Here is a 23632-nt window from a genome sequence, read left to right as displayed (position 1 = left end):
CCTTCTAGCTCTTTGATCGTTGTCTCAGGTGGTTACCGCATTTCTTACAGTACTAGCTCAACCGAGTTACCCCTACCAACCACCACAAGTTCACAGCTCATCACTCGTGCACATCACCGCCCTCCATAATTTCTTGGACCAACAGTTATCGCACACTTATGTATGTATATTCACTATCCATTCGCAGCAGCGCCCAAAATCAACCGACCAACCAGCAATATCAAGAAATAAGAAATAAAACAGAAAAATCCGACCCATCCGCGCGCCCCGGCCTACCCGGACGGCCCGCGCTGCTCTCATTGCAGATCAAATTCGCACAGTTCCCACCATGTCCCATTTGGTCCCGTCCGCCTTCCCCAGCCCCAGTCAAAAGAAAATCACATCCCATAGATAATAGCCAGCCCGAATAAGAAAAACGCAAGGAAAGAGGACCCGTGTTCAAGGGAGCTAAAAAGGAAAAATACTAAAGAAATAAGAAGTAGGTAAGGTGGAAATAATGAGGCTGTGGTAATATGTAAAAGCAAGCAATAGGTGAGGTATTGTATGTAACCAAAATGTGAGATGAAAAAAAACTCAAGTAAAATAAAATAAAGAAAGATATGCCCCCCAAGCAACATGAACTGATAATAACCAAACCTCCACGCAATTATTATCTTCTGTAGAAAGTAGAACAAGAAAACAGAGATATGGTGGATACAACAAAAAAAAGAAGACTCCTTGTACACGAGAAAAAAAAAAAAAGATAATAAAAAATAGCAAAAAATCCGACACTGTCCCCGTCCCTACCCGTCCAGCAGCCTTTTTTTTGTCCCATACGCTAAACAGCCGTTTCGCGTTGCAACGTTAAAAAAAATAAAGAAAACCCGGCTTATAAACCTCGAGTATTGTTAGTGTACTCTTTTTTCCCCAGAGATCCCGGATTTCCCAGACTCCTCCCATACCGCCCAGTCCAGCCCCGTCCCAATAACCTGTTCCCAAACCAAAGAGAAACTTGGAAAAATAGAGGTGAGAAATGAGATACAAGAATGTTAAAAGCACAATGTAAGGTAAATGAAACGAGTATGATTTTAGGAACGAACAGGAAAGAAAAAAAAATCGAACAAACCATAGCTCCCGGCTATTAAATCAAGAATGGAACAACTCCCACGCTCTTGCGCACAACGACAAAAACTCTTCCTTCTTCCTTCGTTTCGCATCTGGGCTATCCTCGCTTCCAAAGCTACCATCTCGTTCCCCATAGTCTTCCCTTGTTCGTCTTCGCTTGGTCCCGCTGGAGTGTGGTGGGTGCTCTTGCACACCATTGACCATCAATTTTGATGGGGTGTGTGCTGGTGCCTGTGGTGGGCTGGGTGGGGTGGGTGGTTGGTGTCCTCCATAGTGAATTATTCGCGGCAGCAACTCTTCCCGACCACCTGACATATTTGCAATAGCCTCTTCGGCAGAACGATGCTCGCGCGGTCGGGGATACGCCATATTATTTGGCGATGGGTATGCAGGCCTTGTGGTAGGATAGTACTGTCGGCTAGAGCTCTCTTCCTGGGGCCTGATGCCGCGGGCTGAGTCCAGGCGATTGGGGCCGAAAACAACATCAGTAATGGGAGGTAAACGGTTCACTTCTTGGTTCTGAGGATGTTGTTGAGAGTTATGATGGGACGGCGGTGGGGGGTGGTGTCGGCCTGTAAATGATTGGTGTAGAGGGGCCGATTGTACAACTCGCTCATGGGCAAACGCACGATGGGATGGGGGAACTATTGTCAAGCTGTTTGGGGGTCTTCTCCTTGGTGTATGGGCAGACCTATCACTTCCCCGATCACTACGATCACGTGCAGATGCGGGCGGTTCATCGCGATCAGCCCTCGAGTTTGGTTCTGCGTTGGGTTTTGCGTGACGATGGAGCCGTGATTCAATTATCGAACGTTGGGCTTCGCGCACGGAGATGCTACGTTGGAGTTGCTCCCGCATTGTGGGGTCTTGGGTAGAAAAACCTGGGGAAAGGCAAGCCATGCCGACATCTTGAATAGTGGCTAGGTTGCCATTCGCGGTGCGCGGAGTGGCAGCGCCGGAAGAGGTATTGGGAGCATTGGAAAGATTGAGTTTTGCCGGGCGATGGCGAGAGGGGGGACCGGGAGAAGTTGGCTCCTTCTTTACAATGATCTTTGGCAATTCGTTACGTTTCCTATTGCGCGCCAATGTCAGAAGTCTCGAGCAATGTATAGGACAGACAGAGCAGAAGAAGAAGTGAAACATACAGGTCTGGAGAGCGCGCAGAATCCTCCGATGGAGCTGAAGCTACCTTTTTCGGAGGTGAGTAGTTCTTCCCAGGACTTGCGCTCAAAGATTTAGCAGATTTTGAGGTGGTTGTCGCTGCCACGGACGGAGCATGGGTGATTGACGGTGACCTATCCACGTCCATCACTGTAGGAGGGGGTGGGGGAGGAGGGGGAGCAGCAGATAATGCCTCTGTAGTCATATTGTATAAAGCTCAATTAAAGAGGCGTTGATGCTTTAATGTGATTACAGTAAAGACGAAATAGACAGCGGCAGCGGATTTTGGTCAAGAAGCGAGAGTGACAAATCCACAGCGATGTGTCGTCGAGAAAAAGCGAACGGGCGAGAGAAAAGGAAGCGAGAGGAGGTGGGAAAGGAAAGGAAAGGAAAGGAAATGAAGAGTAGGGGTGGAGGGGTGAAGAGGATGGGAAGGGGGGGTGGATGGGGGTATATGGGGGGGGGGGGGATATGTGTGAAGGAGTAGGTTTAGGGTGCGGAAAGGCTTGAGTGAAGGAAATAATAACAGTGTGAAGCACTGGAAAGGAAGCTAGTCGGAGAACAGAAAGAGCGAGTTTAGGAAGGGGAAATGGGAGAGTGAGAAGGGTGAGTGAGAAGGGGTGAGTGATGTGATGAGTTAGAAGTGGTGACTGGGGGAAAGAAGGCGAGAGTGAGAACGGATGGATGGATGGGTGATGATGGATGGATGGGTGGATGAGTAGATACCTCCTAGCTGGTAAACTCAGGGTCTACGAGTTCCAAGAGAGTGAGAAGGGAAAGGGGAAAGAGGTAGAGCAAAACGAGGGAGAAAGATAGAGGGGGGATCTAAGATGTGTGAGAAAAACGGTTGTTAAAGTTCTGGACAAACAGTGAGAACTGCGAGCTAGAAACGAGAGGGCTTAGAAACAACGAAGAGAGAGAGCGGCCAGAAAAACTAATGAGAGCGCCAGACGGGGAATGGTCCAACCAGGCCTTCTGCCACATGAGGAAACAGCGAAACAGCAAGCGACAGAGAGGCTGGCTCAGTTAGTAGCCTCGATACTTGCGAATTCGTTAACCAGTCCACTTACAGACCAGCAACACCACACAGGCACACGGGGAAGATCTTTTCGCTACGCTTTTTGCTGGCGTTTCAAATACCCCCCTGTCCAGGGGCTTAGTGTTTCATATTTCCCTCAACCGCCAACCCTCGGGCGGCTATGAAACTGGTCTTGTTTGATCCTTAGGGTTAAAGCTCTCCCACATCATCTGAACTCTCTGCCAAACCTAGGGAAATAAATTGGTATATTATTTTAAAGTTCCTCCAGCGTGAAATCTCAGACGTTTACGGTCTTGTTCTTCCCTTCGTCTTTCATCTTTTGAGATACTTTTTTTTCATTGTCGCGTTTTTCGCCTCCTGTTCCTGATATTTATTATGTTTACCCCTTTAGTCCTTCATTGAGTAAATGATCCTCCCCCCTCCCCCTCCCCTCCCCTCCTCACCCCTCGCCTTTACTTTGCCCCCCCCACAAATCATTATTACTATTATTCTTCTCTACGCCCTTCCCAATCTGTCTGACCTCACTTTTCTGCCTTCTCTCTTTTAACAGCAAAGTAGGGTAGGGGGCTCACAGACCGCTACCGCTCGGCGAATGCAGAAAAACTATGGGTAGCAGGTTGAAATTTCACACGCGGACAAATATATATTACCGTATGTACAATTCCCTCACCTTCCACCCAACATGCCGTCTAGCCAGTCATCGTCCCTGTCGTGCTCGTAACCTTCGTTGGTGCGACCCTTGCCAAGATCACTGCTTATCTCCCGTGACCCAGCTGGGCGAGTCGCGGTGATCTCTACGTGAGGGGCCCAGCATCAGTAAAATAACGTACCCAAAACGAGCTACACGAGAAAGGGAAGGGGAGGTTTTATAAGGAAAACTCTAGACAAAAGGAGAGAGAAAGATGTGATAGGAAACAACCAATGCTTCATCACTGGCTTATTTGTAGAACAGGAAGCCAGCAGAAACGTTTGAGGGGAGGGGAGAGGTTCATATAATTAAAATTGGTCTTACCGACTACTTTCAGTTCTTCCAGGAACGAATCGACGTCGTCGTCCGGTACGTCCTCCCCTGTACCCCCACCCCCGCCTCCAACACGAGACTTCGTCTTTCTGGGCGCGAATCTCTGTCTAAACGCGTCTACCGTTGAGTTCTTTGCTATTTTTGTTGTGACATCTTCAAACTGCTTGCGGTCAACCTTGACGACTTTCCCCTTTGTCCCGCTAAAGTCTTCACTGCCTTCAGCTCCTCTGGATCTTTGCCCTTGCAACTGCAAATCCTTCAGGAAATCCAAATCCAAGTCCTCCTCCGGAACTTTATTAGGAGCATCGAATTGGCCTTTGCGCTGTACTGTCATGGTAACATAATCGGGCTCGGGCTCGGGCTCCTCCGGTTCTACAGAATGCCGTCAACACCGATATATTCGGTGAAAATCCGGTCAAAAGACGGCTCACCTTCACCTGGAACAGGCTCCTCATCCTCTTGCTCATATCTCCATGCATTATTCTGCATCTTCCGTTTACTGAATTGACCTCCGCCATTTTCTCCATCTTCATCTTCGTCCGCCTCCTCATCCTGTGAATCCTTGTCTTCTGATTCTGCTTCTTCAGCCCCTGGTAGCTTTGGGAACTCTTGTTTATTGGGCCCAGCTGTCCCAGGCTGTTCCCCTTCCTTCTTTTCACCCCGAGGCTTTTTGGTATCGTCCTCTTTACCCTGAGATTTCAGTTTTCTCACATGCGCGCGAGTCGCCTTCTTATCCCACTCTGTCGTCCAAAAGCACGTTAGCGCCTCGCTTGCTTAAGCATCACCAATCACAAGGAACGGGAAGAAGAAGAAGAAGGATCAAGCAAGGATGGGGGGGGGGGGCTTTGGATAATTGATTTCGTACATACTGTTTTTATGAAGCACCATAGTTCAGTCAATCCTTATGTTCGGGACAGCGGGTGATCCCAACGTACGTCCAGCTTTGGTGGGGCAAAAAGGAAAATAACCAATGTCGGTAAAGTCAGTACGGTCGATGCAAAGAACGAGAAAAGAAAGATGTCCGTGCACAGAAATCAGGCAGCGGGCGGATCCCTTCGTGCGCCCCCAGGACATGTGGCGATTGGTGGCTTACCATACAAATTGTAAAGATGGACCCACTTGTCACGCAAAATTTCTCTAAAAGGTAGTGGAGTATACTGTTTTTCGTTAAAATTGTGTCTATCATGACGCCGTCGTGGGCCTAACACCGGGAACGGAAGAAGGGATAACGACAGCGCTACGCAACGGGGCGCGCCTTAGTCGAGTAGAGTAAAGTACACTGTACATGTAGTGTCTAAAGAAGTAAAAGTCTATGGAAGAACCCGGAAATAGCCATCCCTTCGTTCGTTTTGACGGTAAAGCGCTATCAGTACCAGCAACTCTGATCATTAGTACACCTAACCCAGACTCCGCGAACCTCTTTAGGCTTCAAGTCAGTTTGTGACCTCTTTTTCAACAGATATTTCTTCTCCTAGAGACTATCCTCTCCCTATTGTAGTTACGTTATTGAGTATCACCACGCCGGTTCTCGGTTAATTACTGTGAAGCTCGGGCACGAACGAAGGGAGACTCTACATAATAGCCCAGCTCCGCTGCGCACTTGAGAGGTATGGACCGTGCAGTGTCAACGTAGTGTGGTGCATTGCATTGTATTGTATTGGCTATACAGAACCAAGGCCAACACCACCATCACAGAAACATCGTCAACTGCGTACATGTGTTTGTATTAATACTGATATTAAGGCTACTCGGGCGAACCTCATGAAGTTTAGGCGCTTCGGATAAAGAATCAATGGGGATACATACCTGTAAATTTCGGCTTGGGAGGGGGTTCGTAGGGGTGGTTTGTGTACCGTAATCTACACGCCGAGTGTCTCGGTTGAGGTTGTCCGGTCAAATGACAAACAAAGACCAGCTATATTCACACACTTGGAGAGGTCGGTAGGAAGTTTCCGCTTCATATGTAACACACGGCGATGACTTGCATTCCGAGTGACAATCTGTGACAGAATGTTTTGTTATCTACCCATCCAGAGAGTCTGTGAGGGCTCAATGTGGTCTTTGCACATATTAAATGCAATTACAATTACACTAATCCCAGCCATTTGCTTCTGAAATGTGAAATGCCGATATTTTAATATCGCCGGCCGCTATGTCCTCTGGAGACGGCTCGGCCTGGTAGCTAGTGGCATTGCGCATACGTAGGATGCAGAAAGCATCGTGACGGTGAGGTTCTGATAGCCATATGGTAACTGCTTCTGTTGACGCCAATCACTGTATAGTATGTAGCTAGCTTGGCTCCCTTAACGGACAAATTATATGTGTGTCTTGGCCTACGCAAAACTGTAAAGCCATAGACCGGCATTAGCAGTCTTCAAATCCTGTAAAATCGAAGCGAAACGCAGATGAGCATTGATACCATTAGACCTGCCACGTATCCATATCCATACTAGAGACTTTTATGCTTGTTATGAAACACGAAGCATAAAGATCAGAAATCTTCGAATCGGTTTCATGGCTGTATGGGAGCGAGGTTGACCATGGTACTGAATAACATAGCCGAATAAAGAAGGTCCTGAGCGTATCCATTCGTGCGTTTTCAGGATTTAACTCAGTCTGGCAGATTTTCTTGCAAATCCTGCTCAAATGTTACACCTAACCCTAGATTATTGGTGGCGAAAGTCACGTCTGTCACCCCTTATTCAGTAGATTCTTTCTCTTTTGGAACAGATTCTACTTCTCTTGGCAGCGTTACAGCCCTAATAACAGCTAGTCTGTTGAATACCTCTATACTAATATAAGTAAATGTGTAGGTTCGGCAGTGGATAGCATCATCAAAAATGACTCGGAAGCAAAATTTTCGTGAAATCTATCACTTCGTTTGTGATAGATATAAGCCTAAGCAACAGAACTATTCAAATGCCATAAATAGACAATAATAACAGATCTGTGCCTTTGGTGTCATCGACCATAGCTGATCGTAAAATCGGGAGTCGGGCCTATTGAAGACTGCTTCGTCACAAAAAGAACATATTATCTCTCTACTGGTGAAATTTATGAGATATCGGTTGCCTCGGAGATCTCGGTAAGTTGAGAGCATATAATAATACCCTTTGGGGTTATAGAACATATAGCACAAAGAAAACTCTGCGCTGGAAGCAGCAATTCCTGCCAATACGAAGGATCATGCCAAGAGTCTGCTATGAGATGTATGAGACGATCTTTATCATCCAAATGTTTTTGCTCGAAAGCCATCCCGGTGAATGGAGTGCTTTAAGCCTAGCTGAACTTTAATATTCTAAATCAGAAGTATGACCATGGGGTAGAGCTTGATCACTGACTGTTTTCGTAGTGATGGGACTACTCTCCTAGCTTATTCGCCTAAATCCCTCTGTATGTTGAAGAGGCCCGAAGACAGAACCTCGCACATAAACTCAGTCTTAACTCAACCTAATAACAATCACAATCGATGAAATGAAGTCGTAATCCTATCAAAAAACTTTTTTCTAATATTTCTAAACAACTTCCACGGAAATGACAAGACACCGAATTTCTGATACTTTGAAGTAGAACACGATCTATCCACATTCCTTTATAATATGGTATCTGTAGTATTAGTGACAGGATTCATCATAGACATAGACCCATTCTCCTTCTCAACACTCAATTAGTGAATAAACTGGAGTGCGATCCAACACGAATCGGCTCGTATCCCGAGGTAGACTTTCCTGTGTGAGTTTTGAGGTCTTCGGCATGGCAGCACCAGAGATAATCTCAAAATCTTGGAAATCTCTCAGACGCATGACCAGTGTAGAGGAACACAATATTCATCATATCTATCCCAATCTCTTTGTACAAATACGTCGATATATCCTCAGGTCTCAGGGCGCAGATATATTATTTCCGGATTGGCCGGGGGATGATCTATGGTTTTTCTCAGGTACCCTAAGTCTTTAGTCGGTACCATCATACCTCTTAGTTCGAGTATGATAAGGCATGCACTCTCAAGGATAGAGGCATATCGAGGCGTTTGCATTGGATCCGGCCACCTCGAACGACCTTATGAACCATGCTATGGGGATATGAGAGACTTATGTGCTGTAAGTCTTTATGAAATCATCTTGCTCGGCGGGTTGTTCGTCACTAGGTAGTCGAGGGGTTTAACCTATTGATTTAGTGGATCCATAACATGAGCCATCACTCGGAGTCTTCTCACTCATCACAAAGATAGAAGATGCGATGACCCGCGGGATCGTATATAAATCAAGACTCTCCAAACTGGTCACAGAAAAGAATGTTGAACGGCTGAGTACCAAGTTGTAGTTAAAGAAAGACGACCAAACTCGATGCTAAGAGTACATCCTCATTCGTTTGTGTTTTTTCGTCTGCTCCTAGCCCCTCTATCCCGAGCCAGCAATCCCTCTATCTTTTAGTCACGAGCTATAATCATTGTAAGAAATGGGGGACTCTTGATAGGGGGAATTTGGAGGATGGATCAGTGAAATGTGCAGCTTTGTAACAGAAAGAAGATAAACTGGGATGCTTACATACATGCACCTTTTCGGACGAACAATGATTATTGTTATAATAGATTCACATCTGCAATGGTGGGTAGTACTGTATGGCATTGTAGTGGTGATTATGGAAGGGAGACGAAAAGCACAATAGCTATAGTGGAGGGTAGCTGTCACATGTCATTGGAATTTTTAGACCTTATATATGCTCTGAAGGAGTAAAGCGAATTAGGGAAAGAAAATTTAGGATAGCTGATTGGAGAGGGAGCGTGTCGGCCAATTTCATGAATCACATAGTAGGTAAACCGTAAACCAAGTGTGCTGGTTTGATACGGGATAGAGACGCCACATCCCTTTTGTACTAGTCTCGTACCCATCTCCTAGAACGAGCGTTCAACCTACATCCCGGCCCGGGTAAGAGTTAGGCGTAAAGTATCCCCGCGATTTATAAGCTGCATGAAGTACCTATAGTAATCTCGATCGAGTTACTATCAAAAATTCACTTTATTGGATGCTCGTTGTCTATACTACAATAATATATTATATAATCTAGGATTGGCCTTAAACTGTGCGCAATCATATGCTACTATTGCAATTGGTATATATATACATACATATATGTACATATAGGTACATGAGTTCGCTGTAGCCTTGAGATTACACGGCTAGGCTTTTGCTCCGGGCCCATCAACGCGTATGGCTGGAAAGCAAGATTCATCTACCTCAATTGGCATTCACCCTCGAGCTCATAATCATCATCATCACCATCAGGCAGATGTTATTTAGTTTGCCAGACATTCCCGTCGATGACAAGCCCGAATAAGCAGCCGGAGGCTGGCCCAGCCTCGGCGGTTCTGTTACTTATATGTCTAGGTGACATGTATCCATGTGCACATGTGCTGTACTGGGCGTCAAAGGCTAACTGTCAATGGCCAGAAATATATGTCGATACAACATGAACAAACGGGCATTTTTCAGCAGGATTATGTCCAGTTTCAAGAAAGAGCCGATTTGATGCAGACAAGGCGCTTGATTCCAGCATCAGTACGATTGAATAGAAGGCCGAGGCTTAGCGGTGCGATTTCTGCGCGTTTCATTCACTTTTGGACGGCTTCCCCCTGCCTCGAGCTGGTCCCTTTTGAAAATTCGCAAATCCCTATGATCCATACAGAACTGCATGTAACATCGGTCAGAACCTGGTTACGACAAATATGGTACAGCACCACTACCCAGGATAGCTGCAGAAGTCTTGGCTTCTGAAGTTCCTTCTGATATAGCGGAACAATCCGGCTCAATAAGCCGGATTATTTCATCGTAAGCTTCTGAACAGGACTAGGAGGTAGAAGTTTCAAAACACTCCACGACTTCAAGCCAATTAATGACATATTCTATAATCGGGTTGGGTTGGGTTTCCGAGACACTTCTATGTTGTGTAGCCGGTACGCCCCTGTGTTCTGCTTTCCGGCCAAGAAGACGGATGCGTAGACGTCTTCATACCTCGCCCTAACAGCTAACTCAAAAGGGAAAGGGCTTGATCTACAGTATTTGTTTACAATGCGCAGCGCTAATGCTTGAAGTGGTCTTCTTTGATCATTACCAGCCAATCACTGGCTGCTTTGGTAGATCCATGGGGCCATAATTGTTATTACTCTAGTGTATCAGGGTCCAATTAGGGTAAATATCCTTTAGTATATTACCTATTATTTATTTACGCAACTATGTTTACTTTGTCTGCATTCATGTAGGTACGTGCGTAGTGCGTAGTGCGTATGCCGTTATTGACAGGGTCTTGAATGCCCTTCATCACAAGCTAGCACTCGCCGGCCCCAAACAGAGCCCCATGCACTTGGCAACAGTGCGTGCATAAAGGCTTATTTGGGCTTGCTGCAGATCCACGCCTTATCTTTCTTATCGTAGCTGGCCGATGAATGTCCCGATCGACACATCGATAGAGAGGGGCAACCCCGTAACCACGGGCGAAAGAGATAGAGGGTGGGGGGGATAAAACGGACCCTGGGGTTCTGTCTTAAGATCTTCCAGGAATCGTCAAAGTCGGGGTCTTAATCGTTTGTTGTTCCTTGCGTAAGGGCAAGGGAACCAGAGGATATTCCCCAAATCCCGCGGCGTCAAGGACTTATTTTGGAAACAAAATTATGAAGAATTCACCTCCGCTATATTTGCTTACGGAACCCTGGGCTTATCATTGATACATCTACCTTTTAATGTCTAAGGGGAGGCTAATACAGCAAGTGCTACGAACCATATCTCGCAGCAAATGCTATCTCGAGTCTGTAGGTAAGCTTCCCGCCCATAAGCCGGTGCATCTCGATCTAATCTCCTTTTGCGAAGAGGGATTGTAATAAGGAGTTTGGAGGATGGCTTTTGCGATGTTTACATATTTTACTCTACCGGACCGCGCTCACGGGTGGTACAGATGTATGTAAAACGCTGCTTAACTAGCCGGGTGTTGATGCACACCTACAGCAACCTGGGGTTGGTTAAATAAATAAATAGATAGCTAGTAATCTATACAGATTCCGGTAGAATTATTGCGAAAGCCAGAGCTAAAAGAGTGGATCCTGTTGGTCTGTGCTCGTAGCAAAAATCTTTTAAGGGCCAATAGGACTATCGGGTCACGGAGAACCCACTTTCGCAATAATTCTACCGGAATCTGTAGTAACGGTAACTATAAAGTAAGACAGGTTCAGCGTGGGGGTTAGTTCTATTTTTCCCCACAGCAGAGTGGTTAGGCTTGATGACAGGAGATAATACCGATTTGTAGCCCACTTCCACTTTCGTGTTCGCACATACAATGACTACTATATGTTTCATAAATGGTTCAACAGCAACAACCCCGCAACAATACTTGAACTTATAATTTATAGTTTAGCAGATTGTACGATACGATCTCAGATCCAGTAGACTTTGTCGTAAATCTTGTAGCACTGGAGCCTCCCCATGATAAATCCAGTTTGCTTCTCTTAATAGCGATGTTCTCAAGTGATTAACGTCAGTGATCGGTAGATATCTATTGTTAACTACATGTATGTACATGTATCTATATGCGGTTATCTCAAAAAATCAACATAGCCAAATTCCAACAAGTACATTTTATATATTTATGGATGTATGTTCTAAGTAAGTTTGTATCGCGGGGAGTCTTATGATACTTGCATGTAGAGAATACCACAGGTGCTACAACGTCAGTAAGAACAGTACTGCATGCAGTACTAGAGTAATAAGTCTTCCACGTAAGTATTTGGGGAGATCTTCTTACACAATAACTGTTTCAGAAGTGAGTTCTAGCCAGATAGTTAGATCAAGATCGGAAAACAACGACGACAACGAACACGGCCACGCATCTCAACTTCAAGGCCGTGAGGCTGAAGAGCCAACCGCGTATCGAAACACTTAAGGTTTATCGATCGGTATTTAAATTTACAGCGGCACCACTCATCGCCAGCAAGAAGATAGGCAAGGACGGACATACTGCTTTAGGATCTGCCGACAACGATAGCTCTAATCTGTGGGCCGGGTAGGGAGGAGTTTATGTGGTAACACAGCTTACAGTGCACGTGCAACTGTTTGGCTAGAAATAGTCTCTAGGAAAGAAAAAGCACTTACATCACGGACCTCACTCTTTTACGTATCATGTGATTTTGCGAATTTGATGTCGGAAATCCCATGCTTCCTTTTTTAATCGAAATCCCCTGGTACCCTGATTTTAGATACAAGACAACCTGAGAGGTGGTATAATACTGTGAAGCAGACATAAGAGAGTAGAGGATAGAAGAAATAGACCTCGAGTCCTAGAGTCAATACACTGTTTGATCGCCCTTTGAAGAAATTAAGATATCCCAAATACACTCCAGGACCCTGACCAAAATTCCCTCGTTCACGTAACACAACAATAGAGAAGGAAAATAGTGTACAAAGAAGAGAAAGGGAAGAAAGAGGCTAGCTATCGGTAGAGCTGAAAGAAGGGAGGAAGACGGCAAACAAACCTCGCCAACAGCGAAAATCAATAACAAACCCCCACCCCATGCTCGGATTCCGCTGATGCAAGACAAAAAGCGCAAACACCCACCCACAAAGATAATTGTTTCGTGAAATCGTTCAGGTTCATCTTCCCCAACTGCCCCGTTTTCTCTAGCACCACCTTAGAAACAAAAGAGATAAAAACTGAGGTTTTTGTAAATAAGAAAGGAAAAAAATGCAATTTCTCATCACATCGTGTGGGCCTCGATGTGGTAACCAGACCAAAGTCTTGTCCGCGGTTCTTTGCCGTTCAATCTAAGTCTTTTGTCGCGGTTTTTTTTTAAAAACAAGTTTCGATGGCCAAAGAAAAATTTGGCACTCGTTTTAATCAGTGTAATGCTGCTCATCTGCGGTATATGTTATTTTGGACTGGTTCACCGCCGTCCCGATGACGGTCGCGGCTAGAGCTTCTTCGCTGACCCCCGCCAGTACTCCCACTAAATCCTCGCTCCATGTGCGCACCCCGCTCTCTCCAGTCCGCCCTTTCTCTGCTTACTCCCCTATTGTCTCGGTCCCAACCTCCTCTGCTATTCCCCCCTCCTCGTCGATCGTCCACGCCTCCTCCACCACCGTAAGACGGTATGTAGGTGTCGACGCTTCCACCGCCACCTCCGCCACCACCCCCACCACGGTTATTCCCTGGTCCTCCCCTATGTCTATCCATATGGGGTTGAGGCGGTCTAGGAGGCAAGCCTATGCCTAGTTCTCGATGGCCCGAATCTGATTGTGGGGGACCCCTAGTCCAGGCTGGACGATGATCTGGTCCGGGTGGTCTGTGCCCTTGCCCTTGTCCCTGTGGTATCCGACTATCGTGAGATTGTAGTGGTCGATTATCGTGCTGACGACCTCCCCCGTGTCTTGCGCTTCCGTTGTTCCATTGGCCATCAGGGCGTCTGCCTTGCGCTGGTCCCCCAGATCCATTTGTCCATGGAACCTCACCAGCTCGCCCAACCCATTCGCCCCCTGCGGGATTATGAGTTACACCAACAGTCCCTCCAGCCGGTGCAGGTGGAAGGTTGGCCCGACTGCGAAACTTTTTCCGATCAAGCTCATGACTGTCTTCGAATCTTGGCAAATCGCTTGGCTTCGCAGGTTGGGGATCAGTAGTAAAATACTCATGTTTAAGTGCATCAATAGCATTGATTCTCCTGCGGGGGTCGAGTCTTAAAAACTCCGAGAGCAAGGAAACGCCTGCGCTGCCCATCCTACTTGGCACATCAGTTAGCGAGACATCACAAGGTATACCAAGATGGACTTACTCGCTGTAGTGGCCTTCTAGTGCGCGATGGTAAGGGCCAAACTGCCTAAAACCTTCACATCCAGGTAATTTCTCGAAACCTGGCATATTTTTTTCATTGGGGGATCCACATAGTTGAAAAATCTTCATTAATTGGTCCATATCGCTATTGCCTTGAAGTATCGGCTTTCCCTTATACATCTCTGCAAACACACAACTATAGTCGCATATTAGTCGATTGATATTTCGTTAAAGATGAGGTAGAGTAGCCTTACCCCACACCCCATAGGTCAATTGCCGACGTATACGCTCGTTCTCCCAAAAGAAGCTCTGGTGGCCGGTACCATCGAGTTACGACACAGTTAGTGTAATCCCGGCCAGGATTTCCCCCTCCACCACCAGCAACGGGAATCTCTTCCTCAAATTTTCTAGCAAGACCAAAATCGGCAATTTGCAATATGCCGCGGTTATCAATGAGTAAATTCGCGGCTATCCGATATATGTTAGCTGTGCCATTTTATAACCGTGTGGTCAATCTAACCTTTCATGTCACGATGTAATATCTTGTTCTATTGTTTCAAGTAACCACGTTAGTTGATAAAGCACAATACCATTTGTAATAGATCAATTACCTCATGTAAGTACTTTGTGCCCTCAAGTAACTGAAGCATGTAGCACTTTATCTGTGGTTCCGTAAATGTTACATCCGGGTTTTCAAGTAGTCCCGCGAGATCGTGGTCCATGTAAGGCGTGACCATATAAAGTGTTCCCCTCCCAATAACTCCTCGCTCCTCTGTTGGTTGACACAGCATCCGATTAGTCCATTGAGATGATTGCATGACCACAGCAAGAAGTGTGGGGCTTACTCTTCCTCTCAACGGCCATTTCCATTAATCGAACGATGTTCTTGTGTGATAACATTTTCAAGATCTTGATCTCCCGCAACGCAGTGATCGGAAACTATAAAGAATCGACTATCTTCAGCACTCCGCAAAAAAAACACGCCAGAAATGATGTCTCAAAACTTACCCCTTCTTCCTTCGCATTATGCATTAGAATTTTTTTCAGCGCCACCATGGAGCCAGTAGCTCTGTGGCGAGCCTTGTGAACCTCTCTATATGACGAGTATACGCGGTTAGAAACCCCCACCTATTGCAACTCCCAACTCGTAAACCCCTCACTACCAGCCAGGTTGTTGCAAAGAGCGAAAACATACCCGAATGTGCCCTCTCCAAGCTTGCAAATGATCTCATATGCCTTGATACCGTCGCAACCCTTAAACCTCGGCTTGCCGTTCGCGTCGACTGTCAGAGGTCTTTTTCGTGGCGGTTCCGAGCCGGAAGGGCCGGGGCTGTCTCTCTTCATCATGTTCATTCGCGAGCTGCTGGCTGCTGTTACTGCTGATATCGCTCTGCCACCAAATCCGATGCTAGTTGCTCCTCGTTTTTGCTGCTCCTATAATAGAGGTCTTGGTGCAATTTAAGGGAGTGTCGTTTGCGTTTTTTTAAACTCACACACAGAGAATTAACGGCGGGGTCAAATGGTGTTAAGCATGGAAATTCTCGAGGAAAGGGGGGAAGGATACGATGAATCTGAAGTAGGAATGACGGGGAGGGGTGTAGATAGAAGGGGAGAGGAAGAAAAGAAAGAAAGATGAACAGAGAAGAACCAGATACCTATCCACTGCCAACTGCAGGCAGCAAGGTGTGGCTAACGAGGGATGATGATGGCAGCAACGCGCCCGATTGCCGGGAACCTTTCCACCCACCGAAAATATGTATGATTGCAACCATCACAACAACCAACCCATACTGCAACGTGGAGTTAATAATTAATTCCTACTGAAATGCCCACGTCTGTCTCTCTCTGTCTCTATCATAGTTCAAAAATTGCAATAATCGACCCCCATTCCCCGCCACCATCATCACCATCACCGCCACCTGTATCGAAATCAGTAATAGGAGCTTGAGCTCAATATATTACCTACTGCGCAACATAGTGCCAACCCCCCAATTCATATCCCTGTGATCATTCCTTACCCCCCATATATATATCTCCAACTAGAGTATCCCTACAAACATACCCCTCGCCGTGATCCGAAGCCACGATTCAGTTGTTCTGCACGATCTACTCCATGCTTTTTCCATGCTTCCCCAACCGATTGACAAACAACGTATTATGTACTCAGGGCCGGGTAACATTGTTCGTTTGCTACATGTTACATTTGTGTGTATGTATGTAAACGGTACAACGAGAATAGTCCTTCCTTTGTTTCCTGGGACGGCCACTTGTCAAAGGCTGTCCTATTGAACTCCATCTGAGTGATCGAGATGTCAATCTTCGGTCGCTTTTGCCAGGTTGTCGACCCGTACAATGCCGATTTGATCACCGATATCCCGATGTCGTGGTATGAAACCCGACATTCCTTAGATTCACTTGGGCCTAACCGAGAACTCATTGATGCATAATGTGACGCTCGATTCATCGATACCAGAGCGGCACTTCCGGTTTTCTATATGTTCTTTTTCCCTTAATGCGGACCCCTGGCAGCGTCAAAATCCTACTAATTCAGATACGGGACGCCAAAATCGATGATTTAGTTCTTGTGACGTTGAGCCTACACAAACCAGTTCCGCTGCTGCTGCTGCTGAGCCCTGAAAAATAATCTCCATCTAATCTTTACCGGATGCCCGTATGCGGATAGAAAAGGAAATTTGTCCGTCATAAAGTGAGGCCACATCACACAGTGAAAAAGAGCAATTATTCACCGACAAGCACCACACTAGGTGGCCAATTAATTATTATATTTGTCGAGATTTACTGTTAAAGAGAAGCGCGATGAGATTCCAGTATCGATTAAATAAGGGCTTTCTATATATACGGGAATCTACAAATGGAGGCCTGAACCCTTGTTCATGGATCATCACTCGCATGAATCTATTCTCGGGTACCTATATCGCTAAGTTTTTATGTACCAGCATCCAATTAAGATTCGTTTTATACACTATCTGGTATTTATTATACTAGCAAGAGTTCAGTTCCTGGCAGGGATCTCTTTTCATGAATAATTAGTCACCAGGTGAATCATGAGATATCACCCGATTCGACAAAAGCGACAAAAGGAATATTTTAAACCAGACTTCAACCAACCCAGGCAGCTGACTACCAAAACCTTTACTACGATCTAATCTATATTTGCCGATAGTTATTTAAACACTTGAATTAAACTATAACGCACGACTTACCCAATCTGCAGACGGGCTGCAAACCGCAGCCCTATGAACAAAAGAAAAAAAACTCAGGTATGTCATTTCAAAGTCACCTGCATATAAGCATCGAGAGGCCGAAGAATATCGAGAAACGAGTCTTTATTGACATATTATCACCTTCTGTGGTCAGCTAAGACCCTACCATAGAGAATTATAGGGCGAAAAATTAGAAAACCGGGGGTGAGTTGTGATTGCGCTAAGAGCGTTTCCGTTTCAGTCATACGAGCTTCCACATATCTTCTACAGCTTTCTGAACCACATAGTATCACCACTTCAGTAAGGACAACACTCAGAACCCGTCAATATGGAAGGAGCAAAATCCATTACCTCCTCCTGCTTTAGGCCCTACGATGCCTTACTAAGGAAGGCTATTTGAGAACCAAGTAAGGAAAAATGAAACGAGAATTGGAACGCCGCGTCCCCCTAGCTAACCACTGGCAGCCATAGAGGAAGGAAAAAAAACAAAAACCACCAGATTCAACGGCAGAAAAAAAAAAGGGGAAAAAAAAAAGCAAACTTCTAAAATCAAATAAGAGCGAAAAAAAAAAAAAAAACAGACATCCGCTACACCAGGGGTTCCAGACCAGTAGGAACTTATCAATTACATAATGGTGCATTTTCCACCGCCTGGTGGAGCGGAGGGATTCTGGGCTTTCTCCACTTGTTCAATCATCAGCTCAAAAGCCTTCGCGACATTTTCGTTGTGACGGGCTGAGGCTTCGGTCCATGCGCAATTCCATTCTTGTGTAAGAGCTTTCCCTTCCTCAGCGCTGACTTGTCTTTGGATATGAAGATCAGATTTATTTCCAACAACGACGATTGGAACCCAATCAGCTCCCTATATCGTAAGAACGAGCACCATGTTAGCCACTTATGGTCTGGATAAAGGGATGAAACATGAAGGAGGGGGGTGTGATGAGAATTAGACGGAATAGGATGGCAAGTCGGGTTTACAAATAACTATGGGTTATTGAGCGGAGCTTACCAAATGTGTAAGGACTTTATCACGAATGATCTTGACCATCTCAAACGATTGCTGAGAAGCGACGGAATAAACCAACATGTATCCGTGGATACCAATGGAGTGCCTGGAGTTCAGGATGCTGTACTCATCCTGAAAATAATTCGCCAGGGAGGCGGCAGGGTCAGTATTTAGTCATAAAGAAGAGAGGAATGAATCATTCGAAGTCAGGAGATTAAAGGTAGTAGAGGGAACACGGAACCCCTACCTGTCCAGCGGTATCGATTATTTCTGTGGCATACTCTTGGCCCTTGTACTTGATCACTCTTGAAAACGTATTTTCAATCGTTGGATAATAGGATTCGACGAAGTGGTTCTCGACGAACTGGACCGTGAGCGAAGACTTGCCTACATTTTATGAAGTGTGGTCAGCCACAGTTCGTTGGACCAGGAGGTCCAAGTAGCGGGGAATGATGGAAGAGAAGTTGATGCTTACCAACAGCCCTGCTGCCAACGATAGCGATCTTGCGCTGTTTAGGATGGGGAGGTGCCATTATACAAACGATATGCAACTATCGGTATATTGGGATGGGATAGGAAGTATCGGTGATAGCTGGAGTGGGTGGGAGCTAGAAAGGGAAGAGGCACTGTGGAGTTAGATGTGTGAACAGTGAATACTCTAGAAAGTGAAGAGGTGGTTGAGGACGGGTTGTGTCGGTGTTGAGAGGAGACGCGGCTTTGCCTGTTGAACAGATCACGTCGAAACTACGTCGCGGACTCAGTTCAGGTTGAACAGAGCAATCGCAGTTCAGTTCAGTTGGCGACTCTACGCACTAAATACACCCACACTCTGCCTTCTACTTGTGTGCTAGCAAGAGCCAGTGGGGGGAAGAGGACAAGGCGCAACGCAAAAAATCAAGCAGACGGATGAAAAGACCTAGGCTTTCTTCCTTCTTTCCTGGAAAGAGAAGATCAGACGCTAGCAAAATGGACGAGGGTGCTATGTACTCTACAGATGTATGCAGCTCAAACAACCATTATCAGGCAAGCTTTAACTGACATGCAGCGGAGAAATCTGGAGTAAAAAACGGTGGGCGGTGGGAGATCCTGAACTACCTAAAAATGTGATTCTGATTAGATTGGCTTTTTTGGCACGTTCATGACACAACTTTCTTTGTTTCTTGTCTTTCCTCCCGGTGAGGATGTACATGCTCCTTGGGGTAGGTAAAGATGGTTTCTGCGACTGTGGTTATATGCGGTTAAACTCCCCACAAGCGAGCAAAAGGGAGGACCACACTCGTTTAGCATTTTGACTAACGTGGACTGGTAGTAGTAGGAATCACATGTTTTTCCTAACCCACAAAATGTAATCTTGTGCATGCTAGGTAGGTATGTAGATGTAGTAGACTATGACTGCAAAGAACACGTCGAGAACACTGAACGGGTAAACTCAGGTATATGTACCTACCCACTTATACATGAGGCAGCTTCAACACTATTGATTCAAGTTACACCCCCAACATGCATCAATCACTCTTAAAAGTATAACAAACAATATTGCGACCGTCATTCTGTTCTTGTGACTATTTCCCTTGTAACGTGAGAAGCAAATCGCATTTGGAGCGACTAATACAACTCATGGGCATAACTTGTTGAGATGACCCATTCCAATCAATCAAATATACAACAGGTTAATTATAAGAAAAAATAAGTTTTAATTATACAGAGAAGTAGATAAAGGGAAAAATACAGAGAAAAATGATGGAAAATCCCAAAGCAAACCACCGATTAGCAGCTGGATGAATATATCATACATAAACCTCATTAGGGCGTCCAGTTCGCTAACTACATGCAACTTTACGGTTGCAATCAGATACGGGGACCAAAGTAATGTACATTATAAATTTTATCCTTTCCTTAATCTCCTGACCATCTGCTCCAGCCTTTCTGTGAATGCCGCATTTGGACCATCATCATAATTCTCATATTGGTCATCCACCTTCCGGTGATGCGCGATGAACTCTTCAAGAGAATTGAAGAGGGGTTGGAGCGTAGCGTTCGGCATCCTTAGCCGTATTTTCTCCTGGATATTACTATTTTGGCACAGATTTCCCAGTAAAATTGAAAGATACCCGAATGCAACATTGGATTGGGATTCTTCTTCCGAATCGGCCTTAAAAAAATTAGCAAGGTAGAATTTCGAAATAGATGTGATTGAAATACCTCCGCTGCCCGTTCCTGTCGTTCAAGATATATATGAAGTAGCTCATCAAGGAGTGTCTTCTCATCTTCTGGGGCACCTATTGCACAATTAACGAATTAAAATGCAAATAAGGGTGTTGATTCAGCGAACAAACCTCGATCATCTACGGCGCATCTGGCCCTGTCACTCAGCTCTGCGAAGTTGATTAGAAGCCCCAAACTAAGAATCAACAGATCTAGCTTTACGAGACGTTCGTTCATTTCGAGACTAAGATCCGCCAAATCGTCGAATTTGGTACATACCATCCCCACCAATACTGAAATGAGCGATGACTCGGCAAATGTATTACAGATCGACGCACGGTTGTTCGTGAGATTGATAGTGAATCGTAAAATCAGCAATAAAATATCGTTGACATCGCTCGTTTCCATCTTGATCACAGCCGGAATAAGGGCCGCCACAATCTTAAGTTCCGACGGAGAAAATTGCTGCTCTGCAGGAACCCGGTTCCCAACTGCATGGGATTCCAGGGTTGATACGGCAAGCTCGAGCACAAAAGTGTCCCGGGCTTTCTCAACGCCCTTGAAATTTGTAATAGCGAATGGATTCAAAATATGCACTAATTTTCCCAACCCACCAGCAGATAAAATATCATCATCAACACCAGCTTCCCTAAGCTTTCTCACAGATTGTTCTAATACTTTAAGAGCTATAATCTGCGGTGAGAGGATTTTTGGCCGCCTGTTGGAAAAAATGGGTGATTTTTCAACCTGCGTGCGGAGATCCTGGACCATACTCTGTGTGGCTTTCGACATGTTTGTTTTCCGGTCTTTGGCGATGATATAAATATCCTTTTCAAAATCAAGCATACGAACAAGCATCGGAATTGAGCCGTTTTTACGAGCCTGAGAAGCTATTTGCACCGTGGAGTCTTCAAGCAAGAGGCAGCAAAGGATGTAAGACAAGATAAAGCAAACGATCTGGTTGTGCCGATTCATTAGACACCTTACAGTCAATCATCAAATGAAAATAGGATGATTCCCTACCTCATCAGTCTGCTTGTTGAGCTTTGTAAACAATCTTTCTGTGAAATTATTGGCACGGAACTTGCTGATGAAGCTTTTTTCTCGCATTTTCCCCGCTAGTTCCAGATAACTACAAAAGGAGTAAGTAAGACGGCCAGGTCTCGATAGTGTGGATAAACATACCCAGACCTCCGCCTACTTAGAGGGCTGTCTCCCTCAATATCACCGAATAGTTCCTCGATATCATCCAGGAAACGGTTGTTCACCCCAGCCTCACGCAGCTCATGGATGGTCTTCATCATTTTAGACCCAGTTTCACCCTCCAAGTCCTCGTCTTCTCCCATACCATCATTGCGTTTGCTCCCGAAGGATTGTTGTGACATCACAAGCGGCACATTGAACATGGTGTTTTCATCAAACTCTTCCGTTCGAAAAGACCGTTGCCGTGCGTAAGTAACTTTTGGGCCGCTGTTATTATAAACTGGTTTGGCGGTGGGTTCTATGGTGAACTGTGACTCCTCCATTGCAATATCAACCTCTGGTTGTGATTCGAATGGATTCCGAGGTTGTGAAGTGGATTGTTGAGTATGATAGGTATATTCATCCAAACCCTCGTCACTGCTCTCTGATTCGGACGACGACATCATTGGATAATCAGGCTTCCCGGCCCCAAGCCTATCTATGAGCCTCCTGCGCTGGGGAGCTGGTAGTTCATCACCACCACTTTGAAATATCTCCGAAAACCTCGGAACCCTCTTAGCTCCTTTGGATTCTCCTTCTGGTTTAGGATTTCTGTTGGATAACCCATCGACGTGTGCAACTATGCCGGGAGAATAAGGAACCGAATCCCGACGATTTTGTTGAGATAATAGTGGAGATAACTGTGTCTCATCAGAAATCACTGGCAGAGTAACAGGTTTAGCAGGTCCATTAGAAAGGTTAATCTTAGGTTTTGTCTGAGTCGACTTCGTTCGGGCATGTCGAACGGTTTGTTCAGATAAATGTTCCGTCATGACATCCGGTTCAAGTGACAGCTGTCTCCGGGGTCTTTGTTCAGATAATCTCTCAATCTCTACCGAAAAGGAACTCGTACTGAGCTTATGTAATGCCTTTTTCGACTTCGGGGGTACTTCATTTGAAGCTTTGAGAGACCTTTTCGCAGGCTTCGGAGCTTTAGAGATTTCGTCCAGTTTGGAAACAGCCTTGGGGACTTCAGTCGGGGGTTTGGTTGGAGGGAGTTTCTTGATTTTAGCTGTGTCTCTGCCGCCGTCTTTGCTGTTTGCTGCCTGGTTTTCGCCCCTTCTTGAAGTAGAATCCTTACGAACAAGTTTGGAATCTTGAGAAGGCAAGCCGTCCCTTCCTTTCTTGGTTTCCTTCGCAAATCTCCTTATGCTGGTATTAATAGAAGTATTGGGAGCTCTGGGTAACTGATTCGGTAGAGGCTTCTTTCGCACGGCGAAAGATTCTTCGTCGCCACTAGATGGAACATCAAATTCGTCAATGCCGTTATGACGCCATGTATCTTCTATTTGAGGCTGGGGAATATTGTCATCGTCATCACTTGGGGTAAAGTCAAAGACTTTATGATGTTTTGGGGGACTGGTTACAGCAGAATTTGCGATGGGTCGTTTATTCTTTCCCTTCAATGTGGCTTGGACCTTCTTCTGACCATCCTTCAGCAGTAGGCTTGCCCCACCAATAAGGTTTGAGGAGGGGTCGGTTATTATCTGTTGGTTTTTCTGCGCCTTGACTGTCTTTGTTGTAGTTATTGTAGGGACTCCCTTTGAGTTGTTTCGTTGCTGTTGCTGCTGCTGCTCCTCCCCCGATAACTCCTCCAGCTCTTTCGGTGAATCTGTAGATGTGAAGATATCGCCACAAACCACATCCGCGTATCGCTTTTTGGTTGACTTTCCGTAAGTCGCAGCTGGGCGACGACGACGTTGAGGGCCTTCCATCGATTGACGCGTTTTGTAGTTTATGGTGGAAGAGATGCGCTTGCAAGAGATGCGCTTGTGAATAAGGAAGGATGTAGGAATCTAAGGAATATCATATGCAAAAAT

General features: G+C 45.6%; 5 protein-coding genes across 5 annotated transcripts; all 5 read right to left on the bottom strand.

Moving 5' to 3' along the window:
• Positions 1-1125: 1125 nt before the first annotated feature.
• On the bottom strand, positions 1126-2470 carry H6S33_012425 (uncharacterized protein; the record flags this gene model as incomplete). Its single annotated transcript, XM_044843774.1, has 2 exons — positions 1126-2176; positions 2250-2470. The coding sequence occupies 2 exons, from the start codon at positions 2468-2470 to the stop codon at positions 1126-1128; spliced, it is 1272 nt and encodes a 423-aa protein (XP_044695074.1).
• Positions 2471-3970: 1500 nt separating this feature from the next.
• On the bottom strand, positions 3971-5213 carry H6S33_012424 (uncharacterized protein; the record flags this gene model as incomplete). The annotated part of the gene is made up of 4 exons (XM_044843773.1): positions 3971-4098; positions 4317-4697; positions 4757-5065; positions 5195-5213. 4 exons carry the CDS (start codon positions 5211-5213, stop codon positions 3971-3973), a joined length of 837 nt encoding a protein of 278 aa, XP_044695073.1.
• An 8156-nt stretch (positions 5214-13369) lies between these two features.
• On the bottom strand, positions 13370-15488 carry H6S33_012423 (uncharacterized protein; the record flags this gene model as incomplete). The annotated part of the gene is made up of 10 exons (XM_044843772.1): positions 13370-13570; positions 13613-13840; positions 13866-14082; positions 14137-14331; positions 14390-14603; positions 14656-14683; positions 14747-14907; positions 14981-15074; positions 15144-15228; positions 15331-15488. The coding sequence occupies 10 exons, from the start codon at positions 15486-15488 to the stop codon at positions 13370-13372; spliced, it is 1581 nt and encodes a 526-aa protein (XP_044695072.1).
• A 2496-nt stretch (positions 15489-17984) lies between these two features.
• Positions 17985-18898, bottom strand: H6S33_012422 (uncharacterized protein; the record flags this gene model as incomplete). Its single annotated transcript, XM_044843771.1, has 4 exons — positions 17985-18221; positions 18369-18497; positions 18613-18752; positions 18841-18898. 4 exons carry the CDS (start codon positions 18896-18898, stop codon positions 17985-17987), a joined length of 564 nt encoding a protein of 187 aa, XP_044695071.1.
• A 1352-nt stretch (positions 18899-20250) lies between these two features.
• H6S33_012421 (uncharacterized protein) lies at positions 20251-23527 on the bottom strand (the record flags this gene model as incomplete). The annotated part of the gene is made up of 7 exons (XM_044843769.1): positions 20251-20517; positions 20568-20644; positions 20702-21527; positions 21594-21702; positions 21756-22606; positions 22666-22681; positions 22725-23527. The coding sequence occupies 7 exons, from the start codon at positions 23525-23527 to the stop codon at positions 20251-20253; spliced, it is 2949 nt and encodes a 982-aa protein (XP_044695070.1).
• Between the last annotated feature and the right edge of the window lie 105 nt (positions 23528-23632).

This window comes from Morchella sextelata (genome assembly GCF_020137385.1).
Source record: "Morchella sextelata strain SCLS chromosome Unknown scls_8, whole genome shotgun sequence".
In the NCBI taxonomy this organism is placed as follows: Eukaryota; Fungi; Ascomycota; class Pezizomycetes; order Pezizales; family Morchellaceae; genus Morchella; species Morchella sextelata.
Note: the sequence above shows the minus strand (reverse complement) of the source record. Positions and strands in the feature narration are given on the sequence as shown.